General features: G+C 34.5%; 1 protein-coding gene across 1 annotated transcript; it reads left to right on the top strand.

Moving 5' to 3' along the window:
* The first annotated feature begins 14254 nt into the window (after positions 1-14254).
* Positions 14255-16343, top strand: LOC133180303 (low density lipoprotein receptor adapter protein 1-like). Its single transcript, XM_061314853.1, has one exon. It carries the CDS (start codon positions 14899-14901, stop codon positions 15688-15690), a length of 792 nt encoding a protein of 263 aa, XP_061170837.1. The 5' UTR covers positions 14255-14898; the 3' UTR covers positions 15691-16343.
* Positions 16344-18240: the final 1897 nt, after the last annotated feature.

Raw genomic sequence — 18240 nt, 5'->3', positions numbered from 1 at the left:
TGACATACATATTTTCGAAGGTCCACGGCGGGGAATTCGTTATAACATTGCAGCGTTAGAACAATACTTAAAAAGTGTTTACGATTTACTGCATGCAAATTATTTCATAGAATTATGCTACTCACTAGATCTATCACTGTAAAGGTGTCCAGATGAATGATTTATTTAATGTGTTTTGCTGAGAAAAAATGTATCTTGCCAAATGTATAATCATGCACGTGTGGGGTGTAGTTGTTAATCGTAAATAATTCGGTCAGTTTGCAGCATGGTCTGGATTGCATGTGATGGACGAGAAGTTGTCATGTAAAACCTGTCGAGAATAACACAGAGTGAGACCGTGTCGGAGACATTCGAGAGCTCAGCCATCCCCCCAATTAAAAAAAATGCATAAAATATTGAAAGGGATTCTTCATTTTGCTCTACAGGCCAGCCTCTCTAGAGATCCACCATGGTCGTATAGGAGCCGGGGGGGGGGGGGCAGTGAACTGAATATATCCCCCCCCCCCAACTGATATTGTTTCCTGTGGGCCTGTCCACAACCCCAGCTAATTATTTACAGTGCATGTATGTTTTCAAGCTTTCTTGAAAGTTGATCAATCGATATGCAATGAAAGGGAGAAACTAAGATAAATTACTAAATTAAAAATGGGTGGCAAATAAATAAATAACAAATCACTGAAATGATTTTTAAAAATATGAATGAATTAAAAAAAATTCAATTCAATTCAATTCAATTCACTTTATTGACAATTACCATGTCGGCATACAGTCATGACATAAAACGAATTAACAAGAATAATACATACATATACAAAGTGACAAATGCGAGTTGAACAAAATAATGTAGAGTATATTCACATATTTCTAAGTATTCATTGCTGACTTTCTTTTCTGGTGTCAAAGCACTTTTTCAAAAAAAAGTTATAATGTGTTTGTTTTCTCCAGAGAGTTATGGTTACTCCACGAGTATTCCGGGCCTGTAATTTTAAACGTTCCACTGAGATCATTGTCAGCTGGACTTGAGTCGGTATATGTTGTATGTTCTAGGTAAAGAGTAGTCAATACAAATATTATACTCTTATCTGACCTCATACAGTTTGGACAATGTAACCTACGTGGCCCTATAAAAGATTTCCTAATCAGGTGACACGTAGAAATCATCCAAATACAAAAGTAAGATTTGTGGAGGTAAACATACAACTATAATGGACATCCAGTGATATTTACGAAGAACTTATTTATGGAAACTTCCTAAATCCTTTGTCTTGATATGTATATCATTATCATACTCAACATGGTCTGACAATGGACACGTATGTATATATGAATTTGTGTATGTATGTCAAAAAGGGGGGTGGGGTGGGGTTACAATGAAGAATACACACAATGACTTGAAATGATTATTAGAGATATTCTAAATATTTCTTTAGACTTGATGACTGTATGACATCCAGAACAGGTACCCGGCGGTGCATCTTCTAGAAACAGGAAGGCAATGGAATCTTAAGATACACCCCGAACTTGGTTGATGAAATTAACGTAAGGATCATGATGGAAATTAAAGGACATATTAAACAACTAATTTATTTTGTAGTTTGTGAAAAGAAATGATTCAAAATTTAAAAAAAAAAGATCTGTCAAATGCACTCTCTAAGAAATGCACATTTGACAGTTAAACATTTTTTATGTATATAAGTATCTTCATGTTAATATATTTACATCCTTTGAATATTATTTCCTTTATTTCTTAAGAAACCCATTGCCGTTTATCAATGAGTAAACAACACTAAGCAAGCCACCTGCATAGATTTCTTGAGCAACGGCTGTTCCATCAATTATACATACAATGACATACACATCTATAACACAATATTTAACATGTTTAATTTTACTTTGAATGTATTTTATACAGATATAAATATAAACAATAAAATGACTTTCTTTGTTTGTTAGTACGGGAATTATTGTCGCAGCCATTGCAGAAAAAAATTTACATAACCCGCTTACGCGGGTTATGTATTTTTTCTGCAATAGCTGCGACATTAATTCCCGTACTAACAACCAAAGAAAGCATTTTATTGTTTAAATGATCACATCTAATACTGTAATATTTGTTGAGTTATACGAGTATCTGTCAATTTTTTCTTTATCCGCGCAATGCTGAGTAATGAGATCATCCATGGGTATCCGACGATGATGCATATAAATTGCATTGCACGATAATCGCCCTATTCCAGCGGCAGATGGTTTTTTATAAACAGGAAAGAAAAATAAAATTTACAGATTTAATTTTGACAAGTTATCAATGTGCTTGAAGATTGCTCTCATCATGACATGTACGTGAAGGCAAAAATGTTCAGAAAAATGCAGTGTTCCGTATGATTTCAAATTCGATTTGAACGTGAGGGTGAGATGCTCCTAGAACGTAATGTGACTTGACGTTACGTGAAAGGCTCGCCCGAATTTTACAGCTGTCCATGTTAAGAATGCTCAGTGTGACCTTAATGGCAATTAGAATGTGGTGAAATTTTCCAGTATTGTTGGATAATGGGTCTATTTTATAGATATGTGTTTTGTTTGCTTTAATCAAGTCACACTAAAATTTTAGAAAGAAATTCCACGAACTTTTGGATCAAGCCTCGTATACAGGAATTCGGATTGATTTTATTTTCATTGTTAAATCTAGGCCGCATCACAAATTCATTTGGTAACTAAACGAATGATTTATTTTGTATTCTATGGAAAGCCATAGTACTAGTTGTCCCTTTTTAATGCTGATTTTTTAAGCACATGCATTATGAACTGAAAGATTTTGATATGTTTGAAAAAAGAATCAACTTTGAATTACTTTTAAGAAACGCACTATATTACTTTTAGGCGGAAGATTCTTCACATTGTGCGTGTTACCTAAAATATCTTTTTTCTGCGTATAATCTTTTAAAGATAACGGTCTTTGAGAACCGTTGGAGCATGCTGCTTGTCTGTCAAATGGCATTGCACACAAGAGGTGTGTTCTATAGAATGTCTACCTGTGCAGAATAAATTATTACACAACTCAGTCAAGTTAGAGCACCGAAAGCAGCTGTATACTATAGCCTGTTTATGGAAGAAGTCTGCGACTGCCATGGCTTTTAGTTGCTCAACATATTATCCTGAAAAAGCCAGACCATGCATGAACAGCAGTTCTGAAAAAAAAAAAGTGATCAAATGAGAAATGATTATGACCTGAGCGATCTATCATGGACCGACCTTTTAACTATTTGTAAAATACAAAATAATAAATTAATGATGAATAGATTGTCATGTATAAGAAACATTTCCAAATGAATTGATAGAACGAAAAAAAGGGGGAGAAAAAGAATTGGGTTCCGCTATATTGGACGGGCTACCCACCGGCGCCTATTCACGGGCGCGATCCCACTACTGCTCAACACGGGAACTTTTGTCTGCTGTGTTTCCACCCTGGACCAGTACGTCCCTCCTTAGACAACCTGGTGAGTCTAGGCTCCCCCGAACCCACCATATTGATGCTGAGCTTAGTGCGGACGCCCGATCGACATAGAACACCGATGGACAGAACCCCCGCCCTCAAACAGTCCACCAACTCTAGCCTCCAAGTAGCTGGATTACAGGAGCACGCCACAACTCCCAGCTGAGTTATCAAGCGATTTCACTTCCCTTTAAATCTCACAAAAAAAATTAAATTTCTCTACGATTTTTTTTACAATATATTTTTTAGCTAATTTTGTAAATCTTGCTGCAAATGCAGTATATCATAAATTTTTCTATATTTATAATGAAAACAAAAACATTGAACATGCCACGTCGCAACATGAAGCGACACCTGCAGTCGACCTATATTGCACAAGATACGTAACTCTAATTTCCGTCTAGCCCAAACAGTTATAGAACATGAGTTATATTTCTTTACAAATCGCTGTAATAACTTCTATAAAAATCCATTGGATGATAAATCTGATGATGTATTTAGTATTTTAAACAAACTCTCAGTAGTAAAAGTTTGTTTACCAATCAATGCCCTCAGGGGGCATGTATGACTTAAACAATATACACCACGACACAATATCAGTAAACCTGACATTTTTACAATGTGATTGAATATTGAAGGTGTAGAATATGTATTTCATTAAAAAACAAAACAAAAACAAATGTCATACTTAAATGTCCAAGCAGAGTTATTTGTGTCATTCTTTGATTCATATATGTGGTAAAATTTAATCTATGGGCGATGTAATTTTTACGTTATCAATACATGTATTTGCTATAGACAACTATCAAAATTTCTACGTTTAAAATCTGTTAATTTTCAAATACAATAATGTTTTTATTTTAATTAACCAAATTACAGTATTTACTTTCTGTAGTTTTAATATCATTATTTTGAAATTATTTGTTACGATATCTATGCTGAAACGCTAATGAAATGAATACATAAAACGTTTTGAAGAGAAAAAATGTCAAAAGTTTATTGCCTTGATATGAATAATTTTTTTAAAAAAAGAAGTCTTTATTACAATAACAACAAGAGAGATTCTTTATACATTCCAGCAATTACACAAAATAATTTTATCTAATAAAAAAATTAACTGTTCATTAAGATTACAATTTCACGTTGTAGAGGTCTACGTTTAACAGAAAATCAGAGCCAATCACATTTCCTAACTCTGGTTTTATACAATATTATACAATTTAATATTGCTGTTTTTCAGTCAATACGATGATTTAGCCACCCCGAGGATTCACCATGCCTGATACAAACTTCTCAAGCAATCCATTCTATCTTACTTGTTTACATTTGCTGAAGTCCTAGCCAAACGGAAAGAAAGAAATAAAACCAGTTGTATTAATTTCGATTTTCGTTATCTAGTTTAGGTGGACTGTAGAAAAAAATAAATGACATACATGTAGGATCGTTTTGAAAGTGTGTGGGAGCTACTATGGGGGTGAAATGGGATGGGATCGGGCATTATAAGGAAATACAATGACGACTTACCTGCAAAAAAACGTCGACTAGTTCCCCCAAAAATTGGAGAATTCTCCAAATCCAAAATTTTATTTCAGGGTGGGGGTGGGGAGGGTTTAGGACCATTAACTTACGAGGATTTAACTAGTATGTTGTGTCATGAAGTGGGAGGGCAGCCTTTCAATGAACATTTTCATACTAAATTAATAATTAATAGTACAAATTTATATTCAGAAAAAAGTAGAGAGGAGGACACCCCCCCTCCCCAATTCTATCTACTTTATGTTTAGCTGCAGAAATGTAGCTCACCTGAGTGGAAGTTGGGTGCAAGTGAAATAACTTTTCAGAATTAGTTGTATCAATTTGGAAGTTCTCAACCTATTTTTATTCCAATGTAGAAGAAAATAAATCCTTATGTTTACGTAGAAGGTCACGTGCAGGTGTTTATTTAAGAAACGAATTTTAATTTGTGAGAATTCATGAGGACATGAACTACGACGTATCATGCCGGCATATTTATTTGCGCGTCATGATAAATATGCAGGCGTGAAGCGTTGTAGTCCATGTACCTCATGAATTCTAAAAATTAAATTCATGTGTTATATTTACATTATTTGTCCGACGTTTTGTCACAAATTAATGTTCATTAACGATCATTTTTGAAACAAAACAGTTTGCACTATAGTTTTGACGTCAAGTACGGTACGACGTCACCGTGGAGATATTCTTGCTCATCCCAGGTGGTACATGAGAAAATGACATAACATTATAGAGATAAAGTTTATAAATTGTAAAACACTTGAAGTAAGCATTTAATTCTAAGTCTGAAGGAAGAATTTAAGAAGGAATGCCACATCAATCTATTTTTTCTCATAGATCTTTAAGACATCCCCTTTAACTATTGTTTCAGCATTAAAAGGCCGATATTAGCTCTCAATTACTAGTATTTTATAACAGTCTTCTAATTTGCAAATACACTAATGTAATCTGTAGGCGAAATATTTGGAAATGTAAATATAACGTAGAATTTTGGTAGCGCTAACCACGTTGGTCTTTTTTTACTAGAATACGCATGCTCGACTTCACGGTAGGGCATTCTGGGGAAAAAAAATTGTAGATAAACTGTACCATGTAAATTTCGCTTCATCATCTAAAAATACAAATGATAGGAAGTTTCGTGTTTTGTTGTCTAACCTGTACATAAATATAAAAAAGTAACAGGAACTTAGGTCTTATTATATGCAAAGACTGAAGAGACCAGTTAATTCAAAAATTATAATAAATATAGTACATAGCCTTTTCTTAACTACCTTCCTGGATCTTTCTGGCAAGCTCGGAAAACCTCGGATATGTTTGCTGAGCTTGCCGGAAAGGCCCGGGAAGTTGCGATTGCTACAAAACAGTACCACACTGGAATATTTTAAACTATAGGTGCTCTTTGGTTCTACTGATCGCTTATTTTTAAAAAAAAATTGAAATTACAGTAGACTACAGAATGCTTAAACACCACCCAATGGTTCAGATATTATATACTTCTGTGTTTTATGATGGCTACAGCGCTAGCTCACTCATCTTTTTAAAAAGATAAGCTTGTTTCTACATTGTTAGATCTCAGCCAATCAGCGAGCGAGGGATTATTCTATCATATAATAACGCATATATGATGACCAAGTTGAAAATAATACATGTAGCTAATTGATGGGATGAGGATAATTTTGTAGTCAACAAGAATTATATATTTTACATCAGGATCCAACAATGTTACTTCTCCTTCAGCTTCCTCACTGAGACAACGCTCAAATGAAAATCAATTAATTTTTTTCACATTGATGTAGTTGTCGATTTGCAATCTGACAAAATGTGAACCCCTGAAGATGATGATAAAATTTAGGGCCTCGTAAATATCATAATGAGCCGATGGGTTACAACAAGAACACAAAAGTGTAATATAAGAGTGACGTATTCTCCTTTGTCCAGACCTAGGTGAAAATCAAAAAGCTTGTTTTATAATTAAAGGCTGACACAATATCCAACATTATTTTGCTTATTTCTGACAAACAGAAAGACTTTTTTGAAAATAATCCTTCTACTGAATTAAGTTCCGACATTACTTTGACTTGAGCACGTTAAACGACCTCTTCAACAAATCTCCTCTGAATGAAACGTCGGTTCCTTAAACTTAAATTTACCAAAAGAGGAGCAGAAATGTGAACATTAGTAACATTCTTAATCATAAAATTGTTCAGTCTTGTATTCCTCCATATTTCAAGTTGAAGTCTACACCCTGCATTTCCTAAAGATATTCCCCAACTGTTGCTTCCAAACTTTTTTAATTTTAAGCAAACCTTTCAGTGCCTATATATTGAACATCTAAAACAAAAAAATTAAGGGGGGTAACTTTTGGAACTTCCTGTCCAAATATGACTTGAACAATTTTGTCCAAAATGTGCATACACATAGTAGATATAGTCATTTATAAAATATACGAAATAACGAAAATTAAACGACAGATATTTTTTGGGATGGGTGTGTTGTACATTCTTAAAGTGTTCTTGCTCTTCCTCTTCTTTCAACTATAGTCCCACAGGACGCGTCATTACAGGTAATGTTAATATAGTTAAAAAAAGCATGACGACCTAAAGGCAATCATTTCAAAGTTCTAAATTCAGGGAACCCCCATCATTCAATTGGCGACAGAAATTCGTTTCTAATATGAATTCTGTCGAGGATTATGCCAGACGATGGGCAAAATATGAAGAGAGGACCCAAAAACTTTGTCAGAATGGATTAAGTATTTTAGAAATATATTAAAGAATGGTATTAAAAAGTTAAACAGCAATATGCGAATTGCATATCTTTCACTAAATTGGAAGTAATAAAATAATTAGAAAGACTATTTGAATAATATGTTATGGTTCCATCAGAAAAAGCTTGTTACAATGTCATCTTTGTTTGTAAGACTCATTATTATATCTGTAATTTAGAAGAACTTGGTTTAAATTTTACACCTGGAAATCCATTTTATACTCACAGTTCACTTTCTAAGGATGAAACTCTTCAAAATCACACTTCAGTCTTTAAACTTTTAACATTCCAGTCAACGAAATCGAGTTCCATTTACCCTACCTAAACCGGATTCCTAAGCTTCATAAAAATCCTTACAAATAAAAATACATTTCCGGGTCCAGCAACTGCTCTGCTTAGCCCCTATCTTTACGCCTCACGAAAATATTAACCACTGTAAAGGAGAAACTTCAGAACCACATATTCATGTGGTGTAAATCAAATGTGGATTCTCAAAAACTCCAAAGAATTTTATTAAATCTAAAATTACGTACAAAATATTTCAGAAATCGGTTACATGAAAACCTATGACTTTTGTACACTTTATACAACCATTCCTAAATTAAAAACGAGGCTTTTTGATATCATAGACAATTCTTCAATAAAAATGGAACTTGGACATTTTCATATCGTGTGATTGGTCATCAACAAAATTACTTTGTTAAATATCATTCTGATCCATCTTTATACAAGTACTCTGAGACTGATATTAAAAGAATGCTGGAGTTCCTCAGTAACAACATCTATGACATGGCGCAGGAACCAAGGGGGTGGGGGGGGGGGGTACGGGGGCGTGCTCCAAATAGTTTTGCCGATATATAGAATACTATAGAAAGCATAGCTACTATATGCTTCTGCCCCCCAACAAAACGTCTGATGACCCTTTTTTTTTTTATAGTGCCCCCCCCCCCAACTGAAAATGTATGGCTGTACCCTCTCAAAGTGAAATTGCTTCATACAGGCCTATATGTAGTGTTTAGAGACGAGATTCCATGACCGTGAAACTTAGTCGAGCTCACTTTTGATCTCGGTCTCACTTTTCCACTATTAATTCCTTTGGTAAAAGTGAGACTGAGATCAAAAGTGAGCTCGTTTTTATGGCCCCGGAGCCTGAATCAGGTCTTTCAACAATGTATTGGAATTTCGATAGGCACTTATTGTGCTCTTTTATTAGCCGACCGATTTTTAAATTTCTGTGAAGCAGAATTTATTCAAACACTTTTACAAGAGAAGTAGAATACACTGACTGTGGTCTTCAACTCAACATTCAGATGCATCGACGACGTTTTATCAATTGTTAAACAATTGTTACTTCCATTCATATGTCTACTCGACATATCTCAGTGAACTCTGCCAACTATATAGTCCTGCTGGACACGTCATTACTGGTGATGTAAACATAGTTAATAATGAGAACCTTAAAACCCCTATTTTAAAAGAGCCAAAATTTAGGAACCCCGTTCTTTTAACTGGCGTTATAATTTTATTAATATTATAAATTCTGTGGAAGATTACGCCAGGTGATGGACCAAACACGAAAAAGAAGACAGAATGGATTAAGAGCATCAGGTGGATGTTGAAATCTCGCATTAAGCGATTGAGGGGCTGTATGAAAACTATTTATCCTTCTGTCTTTAATAGTATGTACTGGTCCCAGCTGACAAAGCTGGTAACAACATAGTCTTTGTTTGTAAGGCTCATTATTTGAATTGTATTTTAGAGGAACTAGGATTTAATTCTACGGGTGGAAATCCAACTTACACCCATACTCCCTTTCTAAGGAGGAAATTCTTCAAAATCATATGTCCGTTTTAGATATTTTTAATATTCCCAACAATCAAAATGAATTTGATTTACCATACCTTTACTGGATTCCTAAACTTTATAAAAATCCTTACAAACAAAGATACATAGCGGGTTCTAGTAAATGTTCTACCAAGCCTGTTTCTTTACTCCTCACTAAAATATTTACTGTAATGAAGGAGAAACTTCAGGAGTACTGTACAACAGTATATTCGAGAAGTGGTGTAAATCAGATGTGGATACTTAAAAACTCCAAAGAACTTTTGGAAAATTTGAAATCCCAAACTTTTACTAAAATCAATAGCATCAAAACGTACAACCATTCCCCACGATAAATTGAAGTCTAGGCTATTTGACATCATAGACAGCTGCTTTTTCAATAAAAATGGAACTCGTAAATATACATACCTTGTCATTGGTCATTTACAAAATTATTTTGTTAAAAAGCACTGTGATTGTACACACGTGTACTCTGAATTGATATTAAAAAGATGCTTGAGTTTCTGATTGACAATATCTATGTACTTTTTGGAGATCACGTCTTCCAACAATCTGTTGGAATTCCCATGGGTACCAATTGCGCCCCCTTATCAGCAGACCCATTTTTGTATTCATATGAAGCAGAATTTATTCAAAAACTTCTATACGAGAAGAAAAAAACACTTGCTGTGGCTTTCAACTCAACATTTCGCAGGCGCAGATCCAAGAATTTTTCCAGGGGGGGGGGGTCCATCCAGTTAAAAAAAAAATAACCCAAAAATTTCTTGACAAGCCAAAAAGAAAGAAGGTAAAATCCATTTTTTAAACGTGAAAAACACCTATATCGTGGTGGTGATGGGGGAGTCCACGTTTTCTAGGGGGGATCCAATGTCATTTTTTATTTGCTTCAGTATATACTCTTTATAACTCTGCAAATTCCAGAGGGGGGGGGGGTCCTGACCCCCCCCCCCCGACCTCCCTCTGGATCCGCGCATGTTTCGATATATTGACGACGCATTATCAATTAACAATAGTTACTTTCATTCATATGTCGACTCGATATATCCCAGTGAGCTTTAAATAAAAGATACCACATATTCTGACACATCTGTTTTTTATTTAGATATTTTACTAGAAAAAGACGTAAATGGTAACCTAACAATAAAGCTTTATGATAAACGTGATGACCGGCTTTTCAATCGTCAACTTCCCTTACTTATGTAGCAATATACCCCTATCACCTGCATATGGGGTTTATGTCTCTCAGTTGATTCGATACGCAAGAGCATGCTCTACGTATGAACAATTTCTAAAACAAGGCAAGCTATTGACAAACAAGGATATCAACAGTCTCGTTTGAAGTCATCTTTTCGGTCGATACAATGACCTTGTCAGCACATACAACCTATCATTGAGTCAAATGCTGACTGACGTTCTTTGTAAGTAATTGTTAGGCCATTTCTTATACTGTTTAAGGATTTTTCCGGTTTTTCTTTCGATCGTGACAAGGAGCACACGGCAGGTGTGACCGGTCGGCAGAGGATGCTCACTCCTCCATGGCACCTGATCCCACCTCTGATGTTTTTGATGTCCGTGTTTGCTCTGCTCCAAATTTGTATCGTTTCATTGGACTTTCGAGATTGAATACTGTTCGTTATCTTCATATTCCACATATGTTTCATAAAAGGATATTTTGCTGACAATAGATGATAAGGACTAACAAAAAACCAGTCTGTATGATAAACGGGATGACTTCAGCTTTTGCATCGACAACTTTCCTTATTTATGTAGTGATATCCCACAGTCATCTGCATATGGTGTTAATGAGAAACCCCCTTTTAATATCAACCTTAGCTTACTTGTGTGTAGAATCAGAGTGATTATTGACCAAGTAATTTTGTAGAAAATCAACATATTTATAATGTACCAATCATGTTTCCAAAAACTATTTTCCTCTCCAGACTACTTTTGTCCAAAATGTCTGCCTCCATAAACCCTACTTTTGCTTTTTAACAGCAGAAGAAAAGCTAGAACCTAGGGTCGTAGTTTCGAACATTTTATTTTATTTATTACATTTTTTTATTTATTATTTTTTTGGGCGCACCCCCTCCAAGAAAAGGTAAAAGTCGTCTGATTTTTCTATGATTTCTTATTCCTTTATCTTAATGAAAAAAAATTAGTGATTAGCGTTTATTACGCTTTTATTGACTTCATCCTAAAAGCTGGACTGAAAGAAAATGCATTTCTTGGCAATGTATAAACCGACGGTAGAAGTACTCAAGTTCACCATTCAAAATACGTCCCAACGATGCAACGATGGTTGTTGGCAAACAGGGTCATTATAATGACTATAGAACTTGCAAATGCTGAGAATGATGTTCCTTCACAACAGGTATTATCATTTTACTAACAGCGTGACAGTTTGCTTGATGGGGCGTGCTAAAATTCTGTAAGCTGTTTGTCATGTTACTCATCGATTGGATGTTTGATTTCATTGAAATCAATACTAATTTGCATATGAAACAGTATACAACAATACCCTGATTATACTGGCCAATCACATTGAATGATTGTTTACCATGTTACCGGTATACGTCATTTGTAATCTGCAGCAACACGTGGTCAGTCAAAGCCCGTTTTCTGTCTTCAAAAAAGCTTGTGTCATATTTGAACATTTTGGTTTGACCAAATGGAGTTTTAAATACATATAAGACAATTTAAAGAATGGAATTAGTAGGGCTACTGTGCTACTGTTATACTATATATATATATACCTATCGATGTCATCATTATAGGAAGTAAAACTTGCTTTGTCTGTCCACATGTAATTGTTGTTTACGTAAAGGTTATAGGCCGAAAGCTGTCCATTCTGTGAGAAGAAAGAACTGTTGAAGGGCCATGAGGCCCGACAATAGTTCTTTCTTCTCACAGAATGGACAGTTTTCGGCCTATAACCTACTTAAAACATTTACTCTATTGTGTTTATAATGTATATACTCTCTTAGAATTGTTTCTCATCCATTGTATTAAGTAAGCATTGTCTACTTATTGGACTGTCTCAGGTGAAGGTTGCTGACAATCAAAAGAAACTCACATTCATTGTAATTGTTGACTTAGTGGACAGTTACAGGTAAGTTCAATTTTTAAATAACTGAATAAAGAATATTTAATCACAAGGCATGAGATTCGAACACCATTTTGTTGCGATTGTGAATGTTGAAAGCATATCTTCTTCCAAGGGAGATGGCATATTTTTGATGCAAAACAAATTCAGATATGAAGAGCAATACATATGTCATTCTCAAGTGATATTTTGGATGTTGAGCCTAGGATTGTCAGGACAATGAACTTTGAACTCAAAGTGGACTTATATTTTATCAAATATTTATGAACTTTTGGTCAACGCTATTCAAAGATGCAGAAAAACAAAGGGAACGTAGAAAGATTTCCGTAATTAAATCAACAATATTTAGATGATTTAGAAGAGGCTAATCAGAGCAGAAATGCAAATGGGCAGTGACTGTGTTCTTTAACTGACAGAGAGAATGTTACACAATACCCAACGTTGATGTTTTAATGCTTAAAAGGACGTCACGATGTTGGGTGATAAAGAAATCAACAAATTATTAGCTTTTTGTCGCTGAAGTCAGAAACGAATCGGGAGAAGAGTAGACAAGACTATTAACCAAACAACCTTTAGTAGGAAAAATGGATGTGCTCCTGCAGAAAAATGAGCAAAATTATTCAAAGTACTAGTGAGAAAGAAGGAGCGAATCCGAGCGATTGATTCTTGCCAGGAGAAGTGATATCCCCCATGTTTTGTTGGTGTAAGATACATTCCTATAGAATTCAGAGATATTTCCTTTAAGTTTTGATATTCATTGTGAGTTTGAATAAACATTTCATTGTTTACTGGAACAATTACAAAGTTTCAGTTTTTGTTTCTATGACTTGGAATATATTATTTCATTACATTCTGAAACATGTTGGATTCATTGCCTTAAAAATATTTATTTGTCTTTTTGTTGTGTTTTCTTAACCCAATAAGTTACCCGTAGCCGTCCGATAAGTTATTAAATACTGTCCATTATTTTTTAGACAGTTTTCTGGTAACTTATTGGACTGATTTGGGCCTAGCTTTCAAGAAATGGAAAGTATTAATGATGATGTCATACTAATGTTTTAATGCATACAATTATTCAACACGAATTGGTCAGTATTGTCAGTGGTATTGCTGGGTTCTGTACGTGTGACATATGCAAAATAGTATTGATTCCATTGAAATCAAAATAGTATTGATTCCATTGAAATCAAACATACAATCGATGAGTAAAATGATAATCAGCACACAAAATTTTAGTACGGCCCATCAAGCAAACTGTCACGCTGTTAGTTTTTTTAAATACTTATTTAAGCATCTCTAATATTCTAGTCTTAACGTGTAACTAATTTTAAAAATTGACATCTCAAAATCATGCTGGAAATATTTGTCAAGAGTATAGAAAGCCGCAGACAGTCTCTCTTGATGTATAAATAATTGTTTACCATCGAAATTTGCATATAAAATCTACAACTGAGTGTAAGTAATCAGTCATTTGGAAAGGTGAAACAAAAGACACGGATCTACATGTAGGTGTTTAAGACAGGTCTACCTAATTTCCCTGTTTGTCAAGCTTTAACTGAAATTTTATCAAGTCGGATTAAGACTGCTTTATGACCAGATTCGGAAAGTGGCAATACCCCTCTTTAAGAGGAAATATCGAACATTCACAGAGTGATTTGGAAAATGTTTGTTTTGTAAACATAAGTTAATGACTGGTCGTGTATATCTGTTATACAGATGACAGTTTGAAGACATTTGTTGGTCTATGTACAGAAAAATCATCACCGCTATATTTTTATAGCAGATATACAGGTATTTATAAAAACAATATCCATTAGAGGCGTGTTCTTCTTGTTCCAGGTAAATGAAAGAAACTGGTCGATTTTAACTGAATACAAATGGTCCGTCAGAGGCGAAATGCCGTTATCTTATCTGGCAGCAGTTATTGAAAAGTTTCAACCGTGTTCAAACATGCAAATTATCTTTTTCACGTCACAGAGAGTAAACCTATTGGACAATCCCGCCTTTTGATATATGGTGCTTCAATTTCACAAATACACAGGTGAAAAAAAGTGCAAGTGGCTCAAGACTGAATCAGAAGAGTGGCATCTTTAAGACATGGCGATGCAGGATAATTCCTCTCGGGAACTTTAAGGAAATTTACTGTGTACATCGGTCATAAACAATGTGGAGTGCTACCAAAGTCCGGGCCCGAATCACGGAAACTGACCCCGTCTTCAAGGCACGATACATCGGCTGTGCCGAGACATTTACAGCGAGTGGTCAAGGATGCACCACTGGACCCGTGCAAAAACTTTGGGATAATGCTGGGGGAGAAAAAGAGCTGAAAAAGGTGACCATCGTCATTAACACGAGTGGCATAACCATAAAAGGATCCGATAAGAAAAAAGAACAAGGCAAGTTTTATCCCATAGAAACTATTTCGTTTTGCAATGCTGACTTAGCTATCAATGAGAGAATATTCTGCTGGATTTGTAAGGATTCGGAGTCGCCGTCATTACAATGTCACGCTGTTATTTGTGGAAGCAAAGAGGAGGCAAAATCCATGTCTCTCGTAATGTCTCGGGCCTTCCAAATAGCTTACAAGGAATGGAAGACTTCCAAGGTTCGGGAGGAACGCGAAAGCAAAAAACTCCGAACAAAAGATGAAATCAAAGGAAAACAGTCAAGTTTCCGGAAGGACACAGCGTCACAAGCGGACTCGGACTCTATCCATAGTAGTGAATCCGGATCCGAATCCCATGCAACAGTTGCACGGAAGCTATCCAGAAGAGATTCTGGATGCCAAACTGAAGTGAATGATTTGTCTAATGGATTGGATAGCTCACTTAAGATTAAAGATTCTAATTTGGACACCGTTTCTGAGAGCGGAAGTAATATTCCTTCCGTACCGGTTTTTAGTACGGTGTCTGTAGGAACTGATGTGCAATCGATGGAACAAGAATTTTTGTACTAAATATTTGATATTAATGTTTGTTTAAGGTCTAGTCTAACTCTTTGATATTTATATATTTAATGTACTGGACAAATGTTCAATCATACAGCTGAAAAGTTTGTTATAAAAAGCGGTCGTTGGCAAAGGATGTGGTTTAGTTCACTTTAATTTATGCCCATGAATAACAATGAAAGCATTTATGCATTTTGAAATGTTCTTTGCATTATTTTATCTCATTTAATACACAAATGGGATCATATTCTTATATATGCAGTTTTCTGCACTAGAGTCAAGTAAAGTATAACTTCCTGTAACCGTTTGATGTATTACATGCACTTAACTTGAAGCTATTTATCACAAAAACAGCGAATCAGATTTATGACAGCGAACCAAATTTATAGATTATAATATATCAACAATGGAAACCTCCTTAAAATATTTATGGCTACCTTTTAAGAGCTCAATATATTTATAAAATGTTCAAAGAAAATTTGAATTAGCATAAGACCCTCAGGTCAGACATTCTATAGATTTTTTGGTGATAGGGAATTACAAACTTTCAGTAAAAGAAAGGGTTATTTGGCCATTACAAACTATTGCCCGTATAAAAAACTTCAGATAGACGTATTTGCACTATTATATTTAAGAATGGACTTGATTTTAAAAATGAATAAATAAAAGTGAATATCACTCACATACAAATGACGATTTACGTCATGTACGTTTATATTTCACATGCTTTTTTTGTATAGCTATTTAAATATGGCATCAAAGTATCTATAATGGCCATATAGTATAGCAGAGGTACGGAGTGGAATGTATAAGGTTATCTGTTAATAACTGAATAAATATCACACATTTTGTAAGTTTACACGAGTATCATTAAACAGTCTCTTGTCGATCGGAGCCATAGAAACACGACCCTCTGTAAATCAGTGGTTTTACTTAGAGACCTTTGAAGAAATTTTATGACCTACATGATATGAATACTGAGTGATTAGGATATCAGTATAGTTTCGATAACATGTGGAGAATTATTTTGTTTTCATTTAATCGTAAAGACTAATTATAGCATACTCCAATCTTAGATCTAGTCGTCATTTTTTGGCAGTTACAAAACATGCATTGTATTTGATATGATTTATTTCTTGTATGTGAGACAAATGTATTTTGGCTGTATCTTAATTACTGGGACACTGTAAACAAAACATCGCCAAAGTAAAAAAAAAAAATAATAATTAAAAAGAAAGATATCGGCGAACTTTTGCTGAAACTGTTTAGTCCATAGTACTGACTGAAGAACTTTATCCCCTACACACTGTACATGTTATGAAATACTTGTAAATAACATTTCCCCCCCAATAATATTTTCCTTCCAAAAGATAGTGGATTTGTAGAAGTGTAAAAGGGGATAATCTACATCTTCCTTGACTATATGTTTTATCATTAAATGAACTGAATACTTGTGTGAACCAGTTCTTACTCATTTAACTATGCGCTCCGTAAAAAATCAATAACATTAAATGGATTTATAAAATGTTAAGAGGCGGCTAAAATGTCTCCACCTAAATCCCAGTGAAACCTACGTTATCCCTTCAAGAGGAAAGACTTAAATTATTGTCCCTAGTTCAAGATAAATACAGTATCAATTGTCGTGGGGAATGTGCACTGATTCTTGCAACGAGGAGGAAAACACTCCATGCGCTCTCTACCCCCCTCCCACCACCAAAAAAGGGAGAGAGAGGGGGAGCCTAAAAAGTCACATTGAATCAAATTTCAAACCAAACAAACAAAGAAAATGAAGAAATGAAAAAAAAAAAAAACCACAACTACAACCCCCCCCCCCCCCCCAAAAAAAAACCCATCATAACAAACGAAAAGATACCTTTCATTATTTCTAAGGTTGAACGTGAATATGTAAAAATTCCAATATTTATAAAATAAATATTACATACTGATATTTATTAAATTCATTAATAATAGAGGAATAAATTGATTAAAAATTAAGTGCTTAAGCTTTAAAGTTGATACGGTCAGTGAGTAATATTTTAGAAAAAAAGACTTTGATATTCTAATAATTGCATGCATTTAAAATTAAGTTATTTCTTAAAAGCGGAAGAGAAGTCAATTAAAATGTAGTTTAGCGACATTGACAATGTTAACAGGAATAAATGCGGTAATGAATAGAATTTAAAACCAATTCTAAGGCAACAAAAGAAGCGTGGTCAATATGGCAAATCATCGTCGAGTGTATCGAGGACTGTGAATTAAATTCATGAAATCTTAATTGTATACATTCCATGAATTGTACAGTATTTCGGTGTATTTTTTTTTTTTTTTTTTTTTTTTTGAAAAAGGTGAACATTTTCTTCGATTTGTCGTTTTTAATACATCAACCATAGTTTTGATTTCAATTGTATAGTCTGTATAATCCAAATTATATATAGACCATATCATTCTGATTTTCACTCTTTAAAAAAAAAATGCTTGGTATCTTTTTCGGGGCAACGAAAAATCCTGACTTAAACTTATACAAACACATACAAACACATCTGAGTTTGCAAAAGTTAC

This window comes from Saccostrea echinata, unplaced genomic scaffold, assembly GCF_033153115.1.
Source record: "Saccostrea echinata isolate AGI-Se365-2 ecotype Australia unplaced genomic scaffold, CSIRO_AGI_Sech_v1 ptg000001l, whole genome shotgun sequence".
In the NCBI taxonomy this organism is placed as follows: Eukaryota; Metazoa; Mollusca; class Bivalvia; order Ostreida; family Ostreidae; genus Saccostrea; species Saccostrea echinata.
Note: the sequence above shows the minus strand (reverse complement) of the source record. Positions and strands in the feature narration are given on the sequence as shown.